The sequence below is a fragment of the Notamacropus eugenii genome, chromosome 1 (genome assembly GCF_028372415.1).
Source record: "Notamacropus eugenii isolate mMacEug1 chromosome 1, mMacEug1.pri_v2, whole genome shotgun sequence".
Lineage (NCBI taxonomy): Eukaryota > Metazoa > Chordata > Mammalia > Diprotodontia > Macropodidae > Notamacropus > Notamacropus eugenii.
This window is the reverse complement of record NC_092872.1, coordinates 611,474,115-611,495,797: the sequence shown is the minus strand read 5'-3', so window position 1 is coordinate 611,495,797 and position 21,683 is coordinate 611,474,115. Positions and strand designations below refer to the sequence as shown.

General features: G+C 40.3%; 1 protein-coding gene and 1 long non-coding RNA gene across 3 annotated transcripts in view; one reads left to right on the top strand and one right to left on the bottom strand.

Moving 5' to 3' along the window:
* Positions 1–9,025: 9,025 nt before the first annotated feature.
* LOC140520719 (uncharacterized) lies at positions 9,026–21,061 on the bottom strand. 2 transcript variants are annotated; one of them, XR_011972623.1, is made up of 3 exons: positions 20,873–21,061; positions 12,029–12,792; positions 9,026–11,634 (listed from the first exon to the last, which is right to left on the bottom strand). It is a non-coding gene; the product is annotated as an uncharacterized lncRNA (long non-coding RNA). The 2 variants fall into 2 exon arrangements; XR_011972622.1 differs by having other exon boundaries at positions 9,026–12,792.
* Positions 12,766–21,683, top strand: part of RHOBTB2 (Rho related BTB domain containing 2) — a 37,969-nt gene continuing 29,051 nt past the window's right edge. Inside the window, exon 1 of the mRNA XM_072634862.1 lies at positions 12,766–12,871. Within this exon, the coding sequence (XP_072490963.1) occupies positions 12,858–12,871 (14 nt within the window). The 5' untranslated portion in view covers positions 12,766–12,857. The remainder of the gene's footprint in view (positions 12,872–21,683) is intronic.

The following is a 21,683-nucleotide window of genomic DNA, read 5'->3' as shown; positions in this document are numbered from 1 at the left end:
CCCCTTGCTTTCAGTACCCTGATTGCCTCATTACCAACCCCAGTCCAGGGAAAGAAAGAACCCCCATGTAGTCTCTCCCACCCCCATGAGTGGCAATAGTTCTCCAAAAAAGAAAACTGATTCTCTTCCCAAAGCTGGTTTTCCTCAGTTATTCATATCCAGCAAGGAGCCATGAGTTCCCAAGTTTTCTATTCAGCTCTAAGAAACTCTTTAAGAACACTATGAATTATGAACACAGTTTTGTATTCCTTTCAAGGCAGGAACAGAATCAGGGGATAGGACTCAGAAAATAAAGAAACTGAGGGTGAAGGTGCTCTGGGGGCTCAGAGTTCACTCATTTGCCCCACAGGAAGCTAGAGCACTAGCTGGGCCTGAAGTTTGGGGAATGAGACCATTGGCAGCAGCTGGGATGGGCACAGTGCCTAGTCTGGTGGCTAGCTTTGTTGGGATTGGGGTCATGCCTGGGTCTATCCATTAGAACATTCCAGCTGCCTAAGTGTGTAGTCAGCCTTTCTATAAGGCCTAAAGGGACTTGGCCCTATCACACCATCCCTCCCTACCCACTTCCCCTAAGAGTAGCATTCCATCCTGGACAGTTAGAAATATTTCCCCATATGCCTCATGGTATATCATCACCTCCTTCTCTCTATACCCGCCCTGCCCCACTAAACCTCCTGGGGAAAATGTCATCATTACTCTGATGCATGGAAATATTCCGTGCTCTCTGACTATAAACTAGGAAAGCAGACTGCTGCAAAGGCAGAACATCTCAGCTCAGTGACTCTACTTTGAATCGCGAGTTCATCATGACTTGCTCCTGAATACCAATGACAGTGGTAAGGTAATAATAATGATAGCTAGCCCTTATAGAGCTCTTAAAGGTTTACAAAGCACTTTACAGATGTTATCTCATCTGATCCTCACAACAGCCCTGGGAAGTAGGTGCTATTATTTCCATTTTTACAGAGAAGGAAACTGAGGCTGAAAGAGGTTAAGTGACTTGCCTAGGGTCAAACATCCAGTAAATATAAGAGAACAAATTTGAACTTGGATCTTCCTGATTCCAGGACAGAGTCAGCGCTTAATCCATTATCCCACCTAATTGGGGCAGGTAGGTGGTGCAGTGGATAGAGCACCAGTGCAGGAGTCAGGAGGACCTGAGTTCAAATCTCATCTCAGACACTTGACACTCACTAGCTGTGTGACCTTAGGCAAGTCACTTAATCCCAATTGCCTCATCCTGGGTCATCTCCAAGCATCCTGATGAATATCTGGTCACTGGATTCAGATGGCTCTGGAGGAGAAAGTGAGGCTGGTGACCTGCATAGCCCTCCCTCACTCAAAACAAAGTCAAGTGCAAGTCAAGTCATTATCTCTCTGATGGCATAGTCTTCTTTGGCAATGAAGGATGAACACACACATCCTACCTAACTCTCTGGCATCAAAAGATATTATAAGTAGGAGAAACTATCATGATCTAGTCTAGCCTCTTAATTTTATGGATGAGGAGACAGAGGTCCAGAGAGGGGAAGGGACTTGCCCAAAGTCACCTAGCCAGTTTTTGGCAGATCTGGTCAAGATCTCCAGGGTTGACCTGCTGTTGAGGAACTATTATTGACACTAAGTAATAGTATTATATATTCTAGTACAGTATCTTTCCTGTAGTATGCACTGAATATTTGTTGAATTGAACGATAGCACAGTCATGTAACAACACATTATAATGATGCATTAATAACCATGATCACACTCATGTTAACACTGAAAATAGATTGATAATCCTGTTTTGATATCAATAACCTGCATCTAGTGTTTTATTTTCCCCCAAAATATTTTCATATCCATTGTCCTTTTTCCATTGTCTTTTTGGACACTTTGGACTTTGCTCATTTCTTTGGGGTCCTTGCCTAGTTTTCCATAAGTCTTTTTGTACAAGTCTCTTCTTACCCTGTATGTGTGAGTGGTGAGGTGGGAGAGGATGTTCCTATGCATTTGCCTCCATCCATAGTTGATAGTAGTGACTGATTTTTGGCTTTCCTCTGCATCATGGCTCCATTTCTCATAGTTGGTAGAGGCTTCAATAATATTACTGGCCAACTCTGTCCACCCTAACTTCCATTTTGACAATGAGCCTACTCTCCCCACGGATTGAAAACTGTCTGAAAAAGAACCCATCTTTCCCCTCCCCAAAATCCATCCCTCTTACAAATTTCACTATTTACTTTTGGGGGTACTACCATTCTTGTGCTCATTCACATTTGCAACTTCAGTATCATCTTTGACTCCCTACTTTCCTCCATGGCCCCAGATCCAATCAGCTATCAAGTCTTGTTGATTCTGCCTGCTCATCTCTCTCATCCTCCCCCTCCTCACCATTCACATGGCCATCATATTGAGGGCCTTATCACCTCACTCCTGGACAATCACAATAGCCTCCTAATTGGTTTCCTTATTTCAATTCTCTCCCTTCTAATCCATCCATCACCCAGATGCCCAAGTGATAATACTAAAGCAACTAGTCTAACCATAAACTCTAGGTGCTCCCTCTTGTCTCTAGGAGCAAATACAAACTCTTTTGTGGCATTTAAATGCTTCCAATTTACTTTTCCAGGCTTGTCTTATTGCAGATTGCACACTTTTACATGCTGTGTGGTCCATTCAGCCAACCTAGCCATCTTGTGACTCAACATTCCATCCATTCTCTCTTTTGTCTTTGCACAGGCCTCTATGCCTGGAATGCACTCCATCCTCACTTTGCTTCTTAGCATTTCTAGTTTCCTTCAAGGTCACCTTCTATGTGAAGCCTTCCTTGATTTCCCCATTTGTTAAGACCTCTCCAACAACATTCCCTTGCCTTTGCATGTATATACCTAACTGTACATGTTGTTTCTGTACATGTACATGTAAATACCTTGCGGTCAGGGAGTATTTCATTTTTGTCTCCAGTACTTAACACAGGTCCTGACCCATAATAGACACTTCTAGATAATTGCTGATTAATAATACTTCTGCCTGTCTGAAAATGATATGCAGCCCTCTTGGTTCAGTTTGTTCCCTTTTTAAAAGCTTTCCTGATGCCTTTTATTTTTTATACAGTAAGCATTTCCTAATACTGTTTCCTGTCACTGAACTCCCTCTTTTTACCAAGAAAAACAGTTAAGCACAACTAACCAACAGTGACTGCTTCTGGCAGTATATGTAACATCCCAGTCCTGATAGCCCCTACCTTTCTACCAAGAAGAGAGAAATGTGTTTCATTTTCTGTTCTCAATGACTAAAGTTAGTCACATCAATTTATCTGTTTGCCTTTAGTACTGTATTTATTTTACGTTATTATTAGTAGAGCCATTGTGTATTGCCTTTCATTCAGCATTAGGTCATTTCCATGCTTCTCTGAATTCTTCATGCTTGTCTTTTCTTCTTTTTTGCAGGATAATGATATTCCATTTTATTCAACATTATTCCCCAATTAGTTCAGCCATTTCCTAAATCATGAATACCCTTTTATACCTTGAATACCCCTTAGGGTTGGCTGCAGGCACCTAAGTGGCACAGTGGATAGAGTGTTGGGCCTGGAGTCAGGAAGACCTGAGTTCAAATCCAACCTCAGACACTAGCTGTGTGACTGGGCAAGTCATTTAACACTGTTTGCCTCAGTTTCCTTATCTGTAAAATGAGCTGGAGAAGGAAACAGCAAACCACTCTGGTATCTTTGCCACGAAATCCTTAAATGGGGTCATGAAGAGTTGGACACCATTGAAAAATATTAGCCACAATGTGCCACCTGTCGCCGCCCTCAATGCTTTTAGTTGTATCCTTCCTCACTCTCTCATTCATCAAAGATTGGAATGGGTTTTTAACTGAGGGGGCTTATAGAATTCTGTCTTGTAGAGTCATTTAAAAACAGGATTGGTTCTCAGGGAGTCAGAATGCTATAGTGCAGATATGTCAAACACTGCCAGCAACACTCCCTGGTGCAGCCAGAACCAGATTAAAATGTAATTGGGAAATATGTAGCAAAATCAGTAAAAATATGTTAAAATGTAGATAACATTACATTTTAAAACTAAGTCAACGTGCAACCAGTAGGGATCCTTCTGTACATATTGGTGGCTACCTTTCCATCTGAGTTTGACACCACTGCTATGGTAGAATGAGTCCTAAATAGTAAGTCAGGAGACCTAGGTTTTAATCCTGGCTCTTCCACTAACTATATATATGATGCTGGGCTAATTACTTCTCAAAGCCTCAGTTTCCCCATCTATGAAATAAGAAGACTGTATCAGAAAAAGTCATTCATGTCCATAAAATCATATGATTTATCTATTGGAAGATATCATAGATAGCGATAAGAGGACATAGTGAATTTTTCTTTTGTTGTTGAGTTGTTTTTCAGTCCTGTCCAACTCTAGGACAGCATTTGGGGTTTTCTTGGCAAAGATACTGGAGAGGTTTGCCATTTTCTTTTCCAGCTTATTTTACAGATGAGGAAACTGAGGCAAACAGGGTTAAGTGATTTGTTCACTAGTAAGTGTGTGAAGCCAGATTTGAAGTCAAGAAGACCCATCTTCCTGACTCTAAGCCCAGTGCTTTTTCCAGTGTGCCACCTAGCTGCATACAGTTATTCAATAACAGCTTTTTGAAATCTTTGTCAGTCCTAGAATCTCTTAGAAAGTTCCTAGAAATCTATTTGTGAGCATTCCCTAAAAGTAATTTCTCAGGGAGGAGATTGGAGAATGAAGTTGTGGGGAGTTTGGTAAATTCTTATTACTGGGATGTTAGGATAGACAGGGTAGACTTCCCCAAAGGTCTACTAGACCTTTAGCACAGTGGCCCGTGGAAGAACTTGAATTTATTTTCACTGTTAGATGAACAACAGTGGCCTACCACCTCTGGAAATAGCCCTGGTGATGTAGTGTCCTGAGGAGCAGATGGCTTAAGAACTTGTCTAGCTTGCTTTATGAAAGTCAGTCGGTCCTGATTAACAGATTCTTTCCCTCCTTTTGTTCTCTTGTACTTTCTTGGTTGTTCCCTACGTGGACTGACCTTGTACTCCTCACCTCCAACTCAGATGGTGGAGGGCAAAACCAACTATGAATGGCTACAGCCTTGAGCCACAGAAAGGCCTTTATGTCTTAATGTCAGGCAGCTAGATGGCACAGTGGAGAAAGTGCTGGGCCTGGAGTCAGAAAGACACATGTTCGTGAGTATAAATCTGGCCTCAGATACTTAACACCTGTGTAACCCTGGGCAGTGCACTGAACCCTACTTGTCTGAGTTTCCTCATCTGTAAAAATGAGCTGCAAAAGGAAATGGCAAACCACTCCAGTATGTCTGCCAAGAAAACCCCAAATGAAGTCACGAAGAGACACACGTGACTGAAATGACTCAACAACAACAAAAAGTTTGCTTCATATCTGTGAACCTGTGCTCCAGTCTTGGATCTGCTACTACTTACAGTATTTGATCTCGGCTACACCTTTTCTAGGATACCTAGAATCACAGATATAGATCTGCAATTGTCCTCAGAGCTCACTAATCTAATCCCTTCATTTTATAGATGAGGAAATAAAGGTCTAGTAGATGAGGAAATTTAGGTTCAGTTAAGTTATATAGTTTGGCCAAACCAATACAGCTATTAAAGAGCAGAGGCAAGATCCTGATTGAAGCCCTATTACTCCAAATTTAATGCTCTTTCCTCTATACCATGTTTCCTTCCTTAAGGGATTTTAGATGAGATGACCTCTACAATCCCTTCTAGCTTTAGATTTTACAGATCTCCAAGGTTCCTCTGGTTGATTGATTGCCTTTGTCTTGGGACTCTGGGAGTAGCATTCCCATGTGGAAATCTCCCTTTTGATCCATGGTTCTCTCCTTGGGTTGTTCTTTAGGTTCTGCCTTGTTTTTCTATCTGGACAACTTTGGTTTAATCTCTTTATGCTTTCATCTCTCTATTTATGGGGTTTGTCCAGTTGTTCTCCTGGGATCTCTTTGGGGATAGAGCTTACAGGGAGGCCCTATTTTACAGATGTGAATCAAAAGTCCTTTCTCTTTTTTGATGACCTTCTACAACCCTCTATCCATTGTTTGCTATAAAGAGAGTGGTCACCCTGGGCATTTGACCTTCTTTCTCCAGGTCTCTCATTCTGGGATGCACAGCCAAATAAACAATCTGTGGGGAGCACTTGGGTCTTTTTAGAATCCTTATTTAAAAGCCCTGTCTATCTTTTTTTTCCTCCCCAAAGAGATGCCAACACCTCGTGGAAAAGCTGTGGAAAAGCAAGTCTATTTTGGGGGTGATCTGGCAGCTCTTCCTCCCCAGAGCTTCTCACTCTTCACTTGGTATTGCCCAGGCATGATGGCTGGGGAACTGAGGCTACTCTCTTTTCTGAGCCTGGGATGTGGAGGAGGGGGCTAAGAACTCCAGCATGGTGCAAAAATCTCCAAAGCCAGAAAGTTCTTCTCTGATTCTATCTTCCATGAATTTCTATTGGGTGGGGTTTGGGATGTGTGTAAAAGTTGGACTAGATCTCTAGGGGAAGAGCCTGATAATTCCTTCCTCTAATCAATCAATTTACAAGTATTTCCTAAACATTATGTGCCAAGCACTGTGCTAAGGGCTAGGAATAAAAAAAACAAAAAGGAAACATCGCCTGTCCTCGAAGGGTTTACATTACATTCTGTGGGGAAAGACAGCAGAGACATTCCATACCCTAAGCTGCAGGAAGCAGTTAGGGGAAGGAAGGGTTAAGGATCATCAGGCTGGAAACTCCAAGTCCTCAGTTTAGTTTCTAGTTCTATGTGTCTAAATAACAATAATAATTATACTTTAATGTTTCACTAGATCTGTGATCATGAGAAAAGATGATGACCCACCTAGACCTTCTTATGCTACGTGACAATTATTCATATCCTCCTATAAATGTTCTGGAGTGGGTGATGATCTTCATAATGTGCTAGAGTCTGTGTTCTGGTTCTTTCACCATTAAGTGGGTACATTTGTTATTCCTTATTCTTGCTCCAAAATAGGTCTATCAAAATAATTAGAAGAAAAACAGATTGTGTACCTCTCATAGCTATGGGTAAGAGATATATTCTTAACCAAACAAGAGATAGAGGTAATTACAGAAGATAAAATAGCTAACTATGACTACTTAAAACTGAAAAGCTTCGCACAGACAACATTAATTGCATCTAGGATAAGAAGAAAAATGGTTGAATGGAGAAAAAAATCTTTTCATTAAATTTCTGATAAAGGTTTAGTATCCAAGATATACAAACAATAAGTATATAGGGGCTGGAGCAGAATCTATTATGTTTCATCTGATGTAAAGAAGTCAGGGTCAGCAGTCATGATCTCGGATAAAACAAAAGCAAAAACAGACCTAATTAAAAGAGATAGTAGGGGAAACTACATTTTGCTAAAAGGTACCATAGACTATGAATTAATAATAACATGAACATTTATGCACCAAATGCAATGTATTCAAATTTTTGAAAGGAAAGTTAAATGAATTACAGAAGGAAGTAGACCAAAAAACTATATTAACAGGGGACCTTGATTTACCCCTTTCAGAACTAGATAAATCTAACCACAAGAGATATAATAGATCTCTGGAGAACACTGAATGGGAATATAAAAGAATATACCTTTTTATCAGTTGTACGTGACATCTTCACAAAAATTGACCTTGTATTAGAATACAAAAATCTCACAAACAAATGCTAAAAAACAGAAATATTAAGTGCACCATTTTTGGACAATAATGCAATACAAATTACATTAAATAAAGGTCATTGGAAGTATAGATTAAAAATTAATTGGAAACTAAATAACCTGATCCTAAGTAATGAATGGGCCAAAGGATAAATCATAGGAACAATTAATAATTTCATTAAAGATGACAATAATGAGACAGCATACAAAAATTTGTGGGATGCAGCCAATGTTTTTTAAAGTAGTCACCCAAGTCACCAAGACAGCTTTTTTGGCCTTGGTAAAGGGAATTATCTGAAACCCAATGGGAATAACTATTGCCATTTTCTTTCTGATGCCTAAATAATGGGACATTGGCAACTTTCTTTATATCTTAGATGCTAAATGTGAACTAGGTTATGAGGCAGAGCTGTGACTAGGGCTACACAAGAAGAGAAATAATGGATGACATTTACATGGTGCCTCAAAGTATGCAAAGGAATTCTTCCTACAAGACCCTGTAAAAATAGGAGCAACTAGTATTATCCTCATTTTACGAATGAGGAAACTGAGGTCCAAAGAGTTTAAGTGATTTACCCATGATCAGAAAGCCTATTAAGTATGAAGCCAGAATTTAAAACAAGGTTTCTCCTGCATCCTAGTCCAGGGCTCTTTACTCTCTGTCATACTTTTCTAAATACAATGATGATACTTCTTAATAGTTGTGCCCAATGCTTAGCACAATGCTTGGCACATAGTAGGCACTTAACAAATGTTTATCAACCAAATAACAATCATTTATTGATATAGTACTTTTCGTGATAGATTTGAAAAAAGATTTGGAAACAGTCAATGCTCACTGATTGAGGAAGAGTAAACAAATTATGATACATGAATGTAATGGAATATTACTGTGGTGGAAGAAATGATGAATGTGAAACAGAGTAAAGCAACAGCAAGAAAACAACAAACATAGCAGCTATTATGATATGAGTGAAAAGAACAACCACACACCAAAAAATCCAAAGTGAATGTTGCAGAATTATTAAAAACCAGTGTGGCTTGAAAGAAGAGATATGACAGGACACTCCTAACCCAGCCCTTTGTGGAGGCAGGAAGTCCACAGGTTTTACATATTGCACATATTTTCAGACTTTTTGAATGTATTCATTGGTTGTGCTGCTCTTTTTGGTCTTTAAAAATGACTGTTTGTTATAAGGTATGACTCTGGAGTGGGAAGGGAAAAGGATACTGGGGAAAACTATAACGATATAAAAAAATAACATCAAGAAAAGCTTATAAAAAATTCTGTTCTCTAGGATCTGCTGCTGGGGTGTGTGTGTGTGTGTGTGTGTGTGTGTGTGTGTGTGTGTGTGTGTGTGTGTGTGTGTGTGTGTGTGTGAGAGAGAGAGAGAGAGAGAGAGAGAGAGAGAGAGAGAGAGAGAGAGAGAGAGAGAGAGAGAGAGAGAAATCAGTTATACATGCTAAGAGAAGACTCAAAGCCTCCAGTGGATTGTAATGTGAGGCAGAGCATAATTTTCAAAACCATCTTGAGGATCAGAGCCGTCATTGCTGTTGTTCAGTCCTGTCTGAGTTTTCATGACCCCATTTGAGGTTTTCTTGGCGAAGATATTGGAGTGGTTTGCCATTTCTTTCTCCACTGGATTCAGGCAAACAGAAATTAAGTGACTTACTCAGGATCACACAACTAGTAAATGCTTAAGGGCGCATATGAACTCAGGTCTTCCTGACTCCCGGCTCTCTATCCACTATGCCACTTGCTTGTTGTAATTAGGGCAGGGCAAATCAGGTTTTGCCCTGGGGCACTGAATTTTGATGATACAAATACCATTTATATTCTTTCAACTACATAGTAACAATTGAGTTTGCTTTTCAAGGGACCTAGGGTCTTTGTAACATGTCTCCCATGATAGCCCCCTCTTCTAATTGGTGAGTAGAGGATCTTCATTTTGAGAACAAAGCTAAGTCAACCAACCTTCATTCCCCTATAGGCTATTCTTCCAAATCTCTGGTCTTCATCACCAGGACTCAGCAGCTTTCTTTTCCTTCTAATCAGTAAGCATCCCTTTCTCATGCCGGGCTTCTTCTCCCACTTGGTGAGTTCTTTCTAGTGGCTTCCCTTTTGAGGCTTGGCCCAGTCTAGCTTTGCTTCTGATTCTATGGACTTTGCCATCATCCTAGCAGGTAACTTCTCTTCTCCCATTCTATTTTTAAACTTCCTTTTTGTTGGTGTCTTTCTCCATCAGAATGTCACCTCCTAGAGTCTCTTGACCTCCAAGAGGTCTCCATCTTTCTTTCTTTTTTTGGCTTATATTTGTGTCTTCAGAACTTAGCACAGTGCCTGACATGTAGCAAATATTTGATAAATGTTTGTTGACTGTTTGCTTGCCCTTCTCAGCTAGTAGGGATTCATTAGTTAAGCTACTGTATGGCACATTTCTTCCCTTTCCTTCCATAGCCAGGTAAGCTCTTCCCTGACCACAGTTTAGCCCACTCTCTCCACAGAACCCCATAGCCTGACTAAGTTCTGGGATCTCTACCTACAGGGTCTGATGTCCCAGTGTCTTTATCTCCATGCATCTTAATGTCCGGGGTCTCTTCCCACTCCCCCCTCAACTGAATTTGTCTTTAAAAAAAAAAAAAAGAGAGACTCATAGGTACGTTTCATGCTGCCTGCCCTGGATACCCAGATTGCAAGTTATTGCTTTTATGAGGGCACACAAATGTCCATCCCAGCACTGGAAGGCAGCTGGGGGAGGAAGAAGAGAAGACTTAAAAGTCATGGAACCATTGAAATGGAAGCTAGAAGGGACTGGAAAGATCATCTGGAATCTGAATGACACAGTGAATCCCAGCCACAGTGAGTAACAATTAAGGCTTCAAGTCAGGGACGGTGATGAGGAATTGACCCTTAGCAGAGAGATGGTGGACTTCAGATGGAATATAAAACAGGCAGCTAGGTAGTGTGGAGGAGAGAGTTTTGGACGTGGTGCCAGGGAAGACTTGAGCTCAAATTTCGCTTAAGATATTTGTTAGTTGTACGACTATAGGCAGGTCACCTAACCTCTCTTAGACTGTTTCCTCTTCTGCAAAATGAGGACCATGATAGCACGGACCTCCCAAGATTGTTATGAGGATCAAATAAGATAACATATATAAAGCTTTTTGCAAACTTTAAAATTCTGGCCAATATTGTCATAGGGCAGTTAGATAGCACAATGGATAAAGTGTTGGGCCTAGAACCAGGAAGACCTGAGTTCAAATCTGGCCTCAGAAACTTACTAGTTTTGTGACCCTGGACAAGTCACTTATCCTCTGATCGCCTCAGTTTCCTCATCTGTAAAATGAGCTGGAGAAAGCAACAGCAAACCACTTCAGTATCTTTGCCAAGAAAACCCTAAATGGGGTCATGAAGTGTCTGATGCATTTGAAAAGTGACTGAACAACTACAAAAATATGATAGGCATAACCAATGTCTTGATTTGTCTGACTTTACTTCTTTGTTACAAGGATGGGGACAAGGAGAAGCCGTGAGAAATTACGGCAATGTAAAAAACATCATTAAGATATTTACATACATACACACATATAAATATGCATACATATATATTTACAAATATTTTAAACAGAGAGACATATCATCTCATTTTACACTTTATCTTCAGGCAGGGGAAGTATATTTTTCTTGTGTCTTATTGATGGGAGGGAGGAGGACCTGAGCCAGCGTCTCCGCTCTCTCAGTTCTCTTTCTGCTCGTCTGTTTCTTAGCTTTTCTGCCTCTGAGCTCCTAGGCTATGGCTGGATCCCATATCTTTGATCATTTCCCTTGTTTTTCTTCTGCCCTATCTCTGCTCCAAGTGTTATGTGTGGCAAACATGGGCACCCAGGACAAAGAGCATGAAACATTTCTATAAAGTCTTAAAAAGAAAAAAAAAAAGACAAATTCAGTTGAGCTCAGCTCCCAACCTGTTCTATTTCTATAGCTTTTAGGTTTAACTCAATAAACTCTCTCCACTCCCCTTTTACTGAAGGAATGCTAGTCAGACCTTTGATTTCTTAAAGTCCAGTTAGCCTCCTTTTCCAAGTTTACTACTTGCCCTGATTTGTCAAATCTTCCCCCCAAAATCTTTTTTTTTTTAAATTAGTCTTAGGAAAGTTACTAAGGTCTTACAGGGGTTAAATATAGTCAAGAATGTAGATGTGACCTGCCCTTTTGGGGTGGGGCTAGAAATATCTTATAGAGAGCTGGAAGGAACTTCAAGGGCATCCAATCCAACCCATACTTGACCAGGAATCCTATTTACAACATACCTGACAAGTAGTCATGTAGCCTCTGCCTTAGAAGCCAGGAGGTGGGCAGAGAAAGATCATTACCTCCGGAGGCCACCTATCGGAACGATGGACAGTTCTAATTATGAGTCCTTCCTTGTAGTGAGCTGAAATCTGTGAACACAGTTTTCTTTTTCAGCTAAGCAGCTTCAGTGACTTCAGCTGATTTTAGTATAGCAGAGTTTCCAGTCCCTGGGGCACAATGCCCCAGAGGTGCACGCAATTGTGTGACCAGAAAGAATGCAGCAGAACAATTGTATCCCATAATAGACTTCTATTAATGCTTTCTCACCCTGAACTTCTCTCTCCACCCCTCCCTCCAACTTTATCTCTCACCTTTACCTTCCCTGATCAATCTCTTTATCTCTATGAATTACTTTTGTCCTACAGCCTAGGGAGGCTAGTGAGACCTACCCCTCACCAAGGAATCTGAGTGAATTTTCATTTGTGATAGGTCAGAAGCCCTTCTCTAAAATAAAGGGGTGTGCTATCTCTATATTTAAGCATTCGTGGTTGACCTCTTCCTTCCATTGATTGTGAGGTTCAGATTTTTTAGACTTCCATGAAGATGATGCAAGCCAGCTGGAGTCTTATCTTTGGCAGTGGTTACTGCTTGCAGAGACAAATGTGAGGAGTGACCAGAACCACATGAGGAATCTCAGAGACGATGACCAGTTCTGCTTTGAAATTGTGGCACTTTGGAGAAGAAACAGCTAGAGGTCAGTGCAGTGGGAGTGGTCCTGACACTGAAAGAGAGACAAAGACCAGGAGCCAAAAGTAAAGATGTGCAGTTGCTGAGACTTCTAGCAATATGAATCCTGTCAGGTGAGTAATCTAGGAAACTGACCTCCTTCGCTGTCTCCCCTACTTTTTCTTGTTTCTAGACCATGATGCTGATCAGGTCTGGATAACCCTTGCCTTATTCTTGTTAGTTCCAAGTATTGCAATAGATAGAGCACCGGAGCTGCATCAGACACTTATTAACTTAACCTCTGTCCTCCTCAGTCCTCTCGGTTGTAAAATGGCGATGATAATAATTGCATTTATCTCCCAGGGTTATTGTAAGGATCAAATGAGATCGTATTTGTAAAGAACTTAGCATGGTGCTTGGCACATATTAAGGGCTTAATACATTCTTGTTTCGTTAAGTGATAACTTACAACTTTGGGCACTACTGGATATCTCAGAGGTGCATTTTTGGTCTGTTATGTCTGTAGCAAGATAGCTTTGAGAGCTGGTGTCTGTAGCTTGACCTCTGGATTGAATATGATAACTTTGGGAGTCAATACATGAAAATTCTGTGGTTAGAAGATAGTCCTGTTTATACAAGAGAATTTTTTCAGAGGTCAGCTTGTTCTTGTGATGGGGAAAGATAGTTTGTTTTACTGGGACCCAGTCATGAGTTATTGCTAGGTACAGTGTCCTTGGACTGGGGAGAAAACTATCAAGGATAGTGTTTTGAAGCTTAGGGAGAAATATGATTTTGGAATTAGGGTCCAAGCACAAGTACCCAAGTACATCATCACTTCCTTTTTTCTTTTTTTTTCTTCTTTCCTTCCTCCTTTCTTTTTTTCTTTCTCTCCTTCCTTCCTTCCCTTCCTTCTTCTCTCCTCTAAGATCTGTGAGGAAAACCAAGAACAGATATAGGAAACATTTGAAGATAGATGCCTCCTATTTCATTCCCCGTTCCTATTTTATTCTATGTATGACAACCAGTGCTTCTTAGTCCTGAGCCACAGGAGCCCATATGGGTTAAACCCACAGTTTAAGAAGTGCTGAAGGGGTTGCTAGTGGAAAACATTTAAGAAGCCCTGTGATAAACTGTGTAATCACTGCAGAATAAATGTCTGAATCTTGTAAATGCAGGGGATCTTTACCTGAGTGAGAGAGAGGAGCCCAAAGGAGATGATGCAGGCTTATGAGCACTGCCCAAGCAGTCTGTTTTATGTTTTAGTATTTTGAGTACTTTGCAGGGTGGTTATTCATTCATTCAATAAATATCTATTTAGTGCTATTACATACCAATCACTGTGCTTAGCATTGGGGGATACAAAAAGAGACAAAATTCAGTCCCTGCCATCAAGGAGCTTATAATTTAATAGAGAAGACAGCATGCAAACAAATATATACAATATGAACTATATATAAGATAAATAGGACATAATTAATGGAAGGAAACCCCTGGAATTAAGAAGGGTCAGGGAAAGTTAGGGGCAGCTAGGTGGCATAGTGGGTAGAATGCCAGGCTTGGAGTGAGGAAGACATCTTCTTGAGTTCAAATCTGACTCAGGCACTGACTAGCTATGTGACCCTGGGCAAGTGACTAATCCTGTTTGCCTCAGTATCCTCATCTGTAAAATGAGCTGGAGAAGGAAATGCCAAATTACTCTAGTATCTTTGCCAAGAATAGGGTCTCAAAGAGTTGGACATAACTGAAAATGATGGGAAAAAAAGGCCACTTCATCATGTGAGAGATGGGTAAAGAGAAAGTGACAGAAGACACCTGAGGAAGAGGAGAGAAGAAGGAGTTCGCAGCAACTGGCCTCAATTATTTTCTGTAAAATGTGAGACAGTGGAGGGATAGGAGTCATGGGAGGTTTGAGGGATGGAATATTTGGAAAAACATCTGTGGAGAGTGGACTAATGAGTTGATCAGGGCTATAACAAGATTTCCTATCAGCACTGAGGACTCCATTGATATGGTGTAAAATAAGTTTGTAGTAAACGCAGTCTGAATGGTCATGTGATTTTTTCCACTTTCATTCAGCAGAATATGTATAGACATGAAAGGGGACAAATGGTGGAAGTGATCCAACGTTTGGCTGCAAATAATCGGCTATATGATAAGGGGGCTAGGGATTCAAGAGAAGAGAACAGTATAGAGTTGAACTGGTTCACAAAGGAGTCAAAATGAGGAAAAGAGGAGAGTGGCTAGGGCAGAGGAGATGGTTTTAGCACTTAGCACAGTGATTGACACTATAGTAGGCACTATATAAATACTTATTCCCTTCTTTCTTTTTCAATGGTAGGGAAGGGATAAGCAAAATTGACCATATCAATAACAAGAACAAAAATCATATGATCATATTAATAGATGCATAAAAACTTTTGACAAAATACAACACCCATTCCTATGAAAAACCCTAGAAAGCATAAGAATCAATGGAGCTTTTCTTAAAATGATAAGTAGTAGCTATCTAAAACTGAGAGCAAGCATTATCTATAATGGGAATAAACTAGAAATCTCCCTAATAAGATCAGGAGTAAAGCAAGGATGTTCATTAACACTATTGTTATTCAATATCATACTAGAAATGCTAGCTATGATAATAGGATAAGACAAAGCAATCGAAGGAATAAGAAAAGGCAATGGGGAACCAAAACCATCATTCTTTGCAGATGATATGATGGCATACTTAGAGAACCCTAGAGAATCAACTAAAAAACTAGTTGAAATAATGAACAACTTTAGCAAAGTTGCACGACATAAAATAAACCCATATAAACAATCAACATTTCTATAAATAACCAACATAACCCAGCAGGAAGTGATAGAAAGAGAAATTCCATTTAAAATAACTGAAAATAATATAAAATACTTGGAAATCTACCTGCCAAGACAGATTCAGGGTCTACATGACATTACATATTACAAAATACTTTTTGTATTGCAACTACAAATACAATTACAAAATATTTTTCTCAAAAATAAAGACAGATCTAAGCAACTAGAGAAATATTAATTGTTCATGGCTAGGCTGAAGTCAATATAATAAAAATGACATTTCTACTTAAATTAATTTACTTATTCAGTGTCATACCAATCAATTTGCCAAAGAATTATTTTGGAGAGCTAGAAAAAAAATTCCTCTGGAAGAACAAAAGTTCAAGAATATCAAGGGAATTGATGAAAAGGATATGAAAAAAGATGGCCTAACTGTACTAGATTTCATAATTTTACTAATAAACCTGTAATCATCAAAACAATCTGGTACTGACTAAGAACTAGAGTGATAGATCAAAGAAATAGATTAAGTATGTAATACACAGCAGCAAATGACCATAGTAATCTAATGTTTGATAAACCCAATGATCCAAGCTTTGTGGACAAAAACTCATCATTTGGGAAAAATTTATGGGAAAACTGGGAAGTAATTTGGCAGAAATTAGATATAGACCACCATCTCACACCATAGTCTGGTACATAATTTAGACATTAAAGGTGATATAAGCAAATTAGGGGAGCATGGAAAAATTTTCCTGTCAGATCTATGGATAAGGGAAGAGTTTATGAACAAGCAAAAAATAGAGAGGATCACAGGAAGTAAAATGGATACTTTTGATTATATGAAGTTAAAAGGAAAGCAGAAAAAAATTTTTTACCATAAATTTCTCCAATAACATTCTCACTTCTCAGATACATGGAGAACAGAACCAAATTTATAAAAATAAGACTCACTCTCCAATCTATAAATGGTCAAAGGAGATGAATGGACAGTTGTCAGAAGAAAAAATCAAAGCTATCAATAGTTATGTGAAAAAAAATGCTCTAAATCACTCTTGATTATAGAAAAGCAAATTAAAACAACTCTGAGGTGCCACCTTACACTTATCAGATTGGCTAACATGACAAAAAAAGGAAAATGACAAAAGTTGGAAATGTCAGAAAAGTAGGACACTACTTGGTGTATGCACTCTTGGTGGAATTGTGAATTGCTCCAACCATCCCGGAGAACAATTTGGAACTATGCCCAAAGAGACATAAAACTGCATACCCTTTGACCCAGCAATACTACTATTAGGTCTGTATCCCAAAGAGATCAAAGAAAAAGGAAAAAGATCTGCATGTACAAATATATTTTAGCAGCCCTTTTTATGGTGGCAGAGAATTGTATTGAAAGGATGCCCATCAACTGAGGAATGACTGAAGAAGTTATGATGTATGTATGATTGTGAAAGAATATTATTGTGCTATAAGACATAACAAAAATCTGCAGAGACTTATATGAACTGATACAAAGTAAAGTGAGCTAAACCAGGAGAATATTGGCACAGTAATGGTAATACTGTAATAATGATCAACTGTGAAATACTTAGCTACTCTTATCAATACAATGATCCAAGACAATTCCAAAGGACCCATGATGAAAAATGATATCTGCCTCCAATGAGAGATCTGGTAAATTTATTTGATCCTCACAACTTTGGGAGGTAGGTACTATTATCCCCATTTTACAGCTGAAGAAATTGAGGCAGAGTTTAAGTGACTTGCTCAGAATCACATGGTTACTAAGGATCAGAGAGGCTAGATATAAGCTCAGGTCTAATATTTTATCTACTGTGCCATCTAACTCCCTATTTCAATATTTCCTTTTGTCCACTCGATTAATTTCAGGCCCAGCCAGTGAAGATTAATCCAAACAGTTTAGTACCACTGGCAAAGTATGGCTTTGGGAACAGAAAGGAAATACCATCTGGGTGTTTTCGGGATGAATGCCTTTAGTGGCCAGAGATACTATACCTGTGCTAGTGATTAAGTAGAGTACTACCTGGCAGGCAATTCAGATATTTCACATGCCTGCTAAATATGCCTTTTTGAAGCCTTGAGGAAGCCAGTGTCATGAATGCAACAAATAAAGGCAAAAGAGAAGGGATAAAACACTTTTTCAGCTGAGTGGCTCAGAGACTGCTGCAAGAAGAAATAAGCAATGAACTAAGCCTTGAAGAAAGGATGAGGAATGTTTTCCAAGTAGGAGACATGGGTAGATGGGGGAGATGGAAGGTCTGATTTGGAGAACAGCTAGATTGACTAGTTGAGTATGTGATGGGAAGCTATGGGAATTACGGCAGAAATGTAGGCTGAAGAGAGATCAGGAGGACTTTAATGCCAGCCTGAGCAGTTTTCATTTTACCTTAGAGGCATTGGGAAGGCCTGAAGGTTTTTGAATAGTCAGTAAGTAAGCAGTTGTTAAGCACCACCTATTTGCCCAAATGTGTTTAGTGGGAGATTAAAAAAAAAAAAAAAGGCAAAAGACAGTCCCTGTCCTCAAGGAGCTCCCACTAATGGAGGAGTCAAAAAGCAAATAAATATGAACAAACAAACTATATAAGGATAAATAGGAAATAATTAAAAGGGGAAAAGCATTAGAATTAGGAGAACTTGGGAAAGGTTTCCTAGAGAAGATAGAAATTTAATTGAGGCTGAAAGGAAGCTAGTAGGCAGAGAGAAGAACCAAGAGATGGAATGTCTTCTTTCTGGAACAGTAAGGAGGCCAGGGTCATTGGATGAAAGGAAAGGTGTGGAGTAGGGTGGAGGGAGTTGGGTTATGAAGGGCTTTGAATGCCAAACAAAGAAATTTTTTTTTTGATTCTGGGGTTGATAGGGAGGAACTGGAATTTATTGGGGGGTGGAGTAAGGTGTGTAGATAACATGGTGGGACCTGTGCTTTAGGAAAATCACTTCTGTGGTTGAATGGAAGATGGATTGCAATAGTAGGGACAGACTTGAGGCAAGCAGATTCACCACCAGATGTGAGGTGATGAGGGCCTGCACGAGAGTAGGGGCAGTGTCAGAGGAGAGAAAAGGGCATATTCAAGAGATGTTGCAAAGATGAAGTCAACAGTCCTTGGTAACAGATTGGCTATGGTGAGGAAAAATTGTGAGTATGACACCTTGATTGTGAGCCTGAAGAACCAGAAGGAAGATGGTGGCCTCTACCAACGTAATAGGAAGGTGTTGGGGGGGGGGGGTGATGTTTAGGAAAAAGATAATGAGTTTAATTTGGAACCTGTTGAATTTTGGGTGTCTATTAGATGTCCATTTCAAGAACTGAGGAGTAATACGAATAGAGTTATGTCTTAGGAAGATTGTTTTTGATGATTTGTATAAAGTATTGACTGAAGAAAGAAAAAATATGAGAGAAAGCCTGAGCACTCATTCTCAGTTGAGATCCCTCGACCCCTCTTCTTCACTAGTGCGGCATGACTGCTTTCCTTAGGATCTCACCTAGTATGAGGGTTGTTTTGCTCAGGGATCCTAAGTTAGGAATGCAGGAACCCTGGTTTGGTGCCTAAGCAGTATACTTCCACCCAACTGGCTTGATTACTTTTCAGAGTAAATTAACATGCACTCATTTGCTCTCCACTGTCTTGAAGCACTAACTCATTCCCTCTCTTTTTATACCAGGAATCCCCTGGGTATTGAGAGCATGAAAGCTCAAAACAGAGCCTGATTCAGCCTCCGATTTCCTTTGTGAATACCCTTTGTGCAGCCTTGTGCTATCCATTCCCAATTTCCTGAGCTGGCACCTTATCTGGGAGGAAACCTACGAGAGATTTGGGCTGATGTCTCTGTGAAGATATGACAGTACTATAGTGACCTCTGGACAAGGAGATTGGCATTTCCGTAGCCTAATCATGAACAGTGATTCATTAAAAGGACAGGCCAATTTCTCATCCATCCCTGCTAGGACTCTTCATGGACAGTAACTCTGCTTCTGCTAGCAGCTGACTCTGAACTTTGTCTCCTTGACATTTTTGTGGTGCCATTAGGCTTAGGTTCTCTAGGGACAGGGGAGGGTGCTAGTAGATGCCAAATTTGCCTCCAGGGAGATACAGAATTTTACTGAGCTTCCAGTAACATTTACTAAAAGGGGTGCAGAGGTTAGCGCTTTCAAATACACTAAGGGTTAAATTTAGAGAGTACCTCCAAATTTTGTTTTCTGCAGTGCAAAAGAGGAGAAGGGTCAATTTAGCTTGCTTGAGATTAAACAACTATGTAGGGAGTCACAAAAATATGACCATTTGGTATGACCAACAACATACCTTCCTTTTGACGTTGCCATGAAGGCCCTTGGGCCTTCTTCCCTTCCTGGGTCTTTGTCTTCCCAACGCTAAAGGCTTTATCTAAGTTGTGGGAGGGAGAGATCTTTTCTTGGGATCAGGGATATGTCCAGTGGTGAGTAAAAGCTGTGATTCAAGATTCCAAGAGTGTGATTGCAAAGCCAGGCAGAGGGGGACAAGTTCAAATGTTGAGGGGGAGGAAAGAGTAGGCAGAAAAGAAAGAGAATAAAGAGGAAACTACATTTGTTACCCCATAATAAATATAGAGGAGGTAACAGTAGCCAAGGTGCTTCTGGTCAGAGGCTCTACCTCTGTTTTAACTGCTGAGCAGCCCAGTTTCCAAGATACAATTTAGATGAGTCTATACTTAGGACTATCCCTGAAGTGGGACTAAGGCAACAAAACAGCTACTATTTCTTGCCTGATCTGAAAGTCACTCTCAAGGTTGACATGGGGGCATGGTAGGGGAGTGATGGGAAGTTTCATAATCTAAAGCAGGCAGTCTCTAACCTCTTTTGTGGAACCCTTGGGCAGTCTGGTAGAGTCTATAGACCCCTGCTCAGAATAACTTTTTAAAAATCATAACTGATAGAAAAGCTAAATTTTAGTTATCAATTAGTGGAAATAAAAATGTAATTTTTCACCACCCAAATTCATGGACCCCCTAAATTCTATTTAGGTCCACAGACATGTTCAAAGTTCCTACTTGAGGGAATATTTAATTTTGCAATCAGCTAGAGAAATGTGAGACCTAGGATAACAGAAAGCAGTGTGTTTCCTTTAGGTGGCTTGACCCTTTTTGTCTTCAATTTGTTCTGCTCTGTTCTTTAGACATCTGAACCCTGAGAATACTCTTAGGATGCCTAGAAGCTGAGAAGTAAAACCAGCCTTTATTTATGCTCCTTCTTCCTCCCAACAGTTCCCCATGGTCAATACCTCCTGTTGCACAAAACCAGAGGGATGAAATCTTGGCTCAAGTCCTACCTTGATTTGGTCCTGTGCGCCTTTCTCTGAGGCTTTTTGACAGGGAGAGATTGATTCTGGGTAGGCCCATCATCAGATTGGTTCCCCAGACCCAGCAGGAAGTCCCCTCTTCAGGGGGAAAGGAAAGTCTAGTACTGAAAGTTGCAGTCACAGCAGGGTTCTAATCTGGAGAAACATATTAGAGTTGGGGGTGGAGCTGACTCAGGAATGAGACCCTGCCAAGAACTTTGCCTAGCTGCCCCAGGCAAATTCTGCTCCCCTGGAGCCAATAAGCCAGATCACGGGGCAGGGCATTATTACCCTGTGATCCAGTAGGAGAAGAGAGCTCCAAAGTTGTAGCCCTGCTGATGCTGAACTTGGGAAATAAACTGCAATTATGATCCACCCCATGGAGCCATCAGCTTTGTTCTAAGAGGAAATTTGGAAAGGGCGGAGAAGAGAGAGGAGGGGAGGAGGTTAGGAGATTTGCTGGGGGAAAATAATCAAACCACCACACCACCCTTTCTCATGCCTGACTTTGAAAATAATCTAACCCAACAATAACCAGGGTTCTTTCAGTGGTTGCTGAGGTGGCTTCTGCTATGGAGATAGAAGCTCCTGCTTTATGGGTTAGGTGAGGTGCTGGGTGTTGGGGCAAAGCAGGGTGGGTCCTGGAGCTTCTGCAGATATGGCTCTTTTGGAATAGCTCTGTTCCTGTGGGATGGAGGTTACAGATAGAGAAGCAAATGCAGCCAGATTTGGGTTTGAATTGTTTAGTTTGCTGAATTGTCTTGTGTAGTTTGGGCTGGATTATGCTTTGGCCTTTCATGTT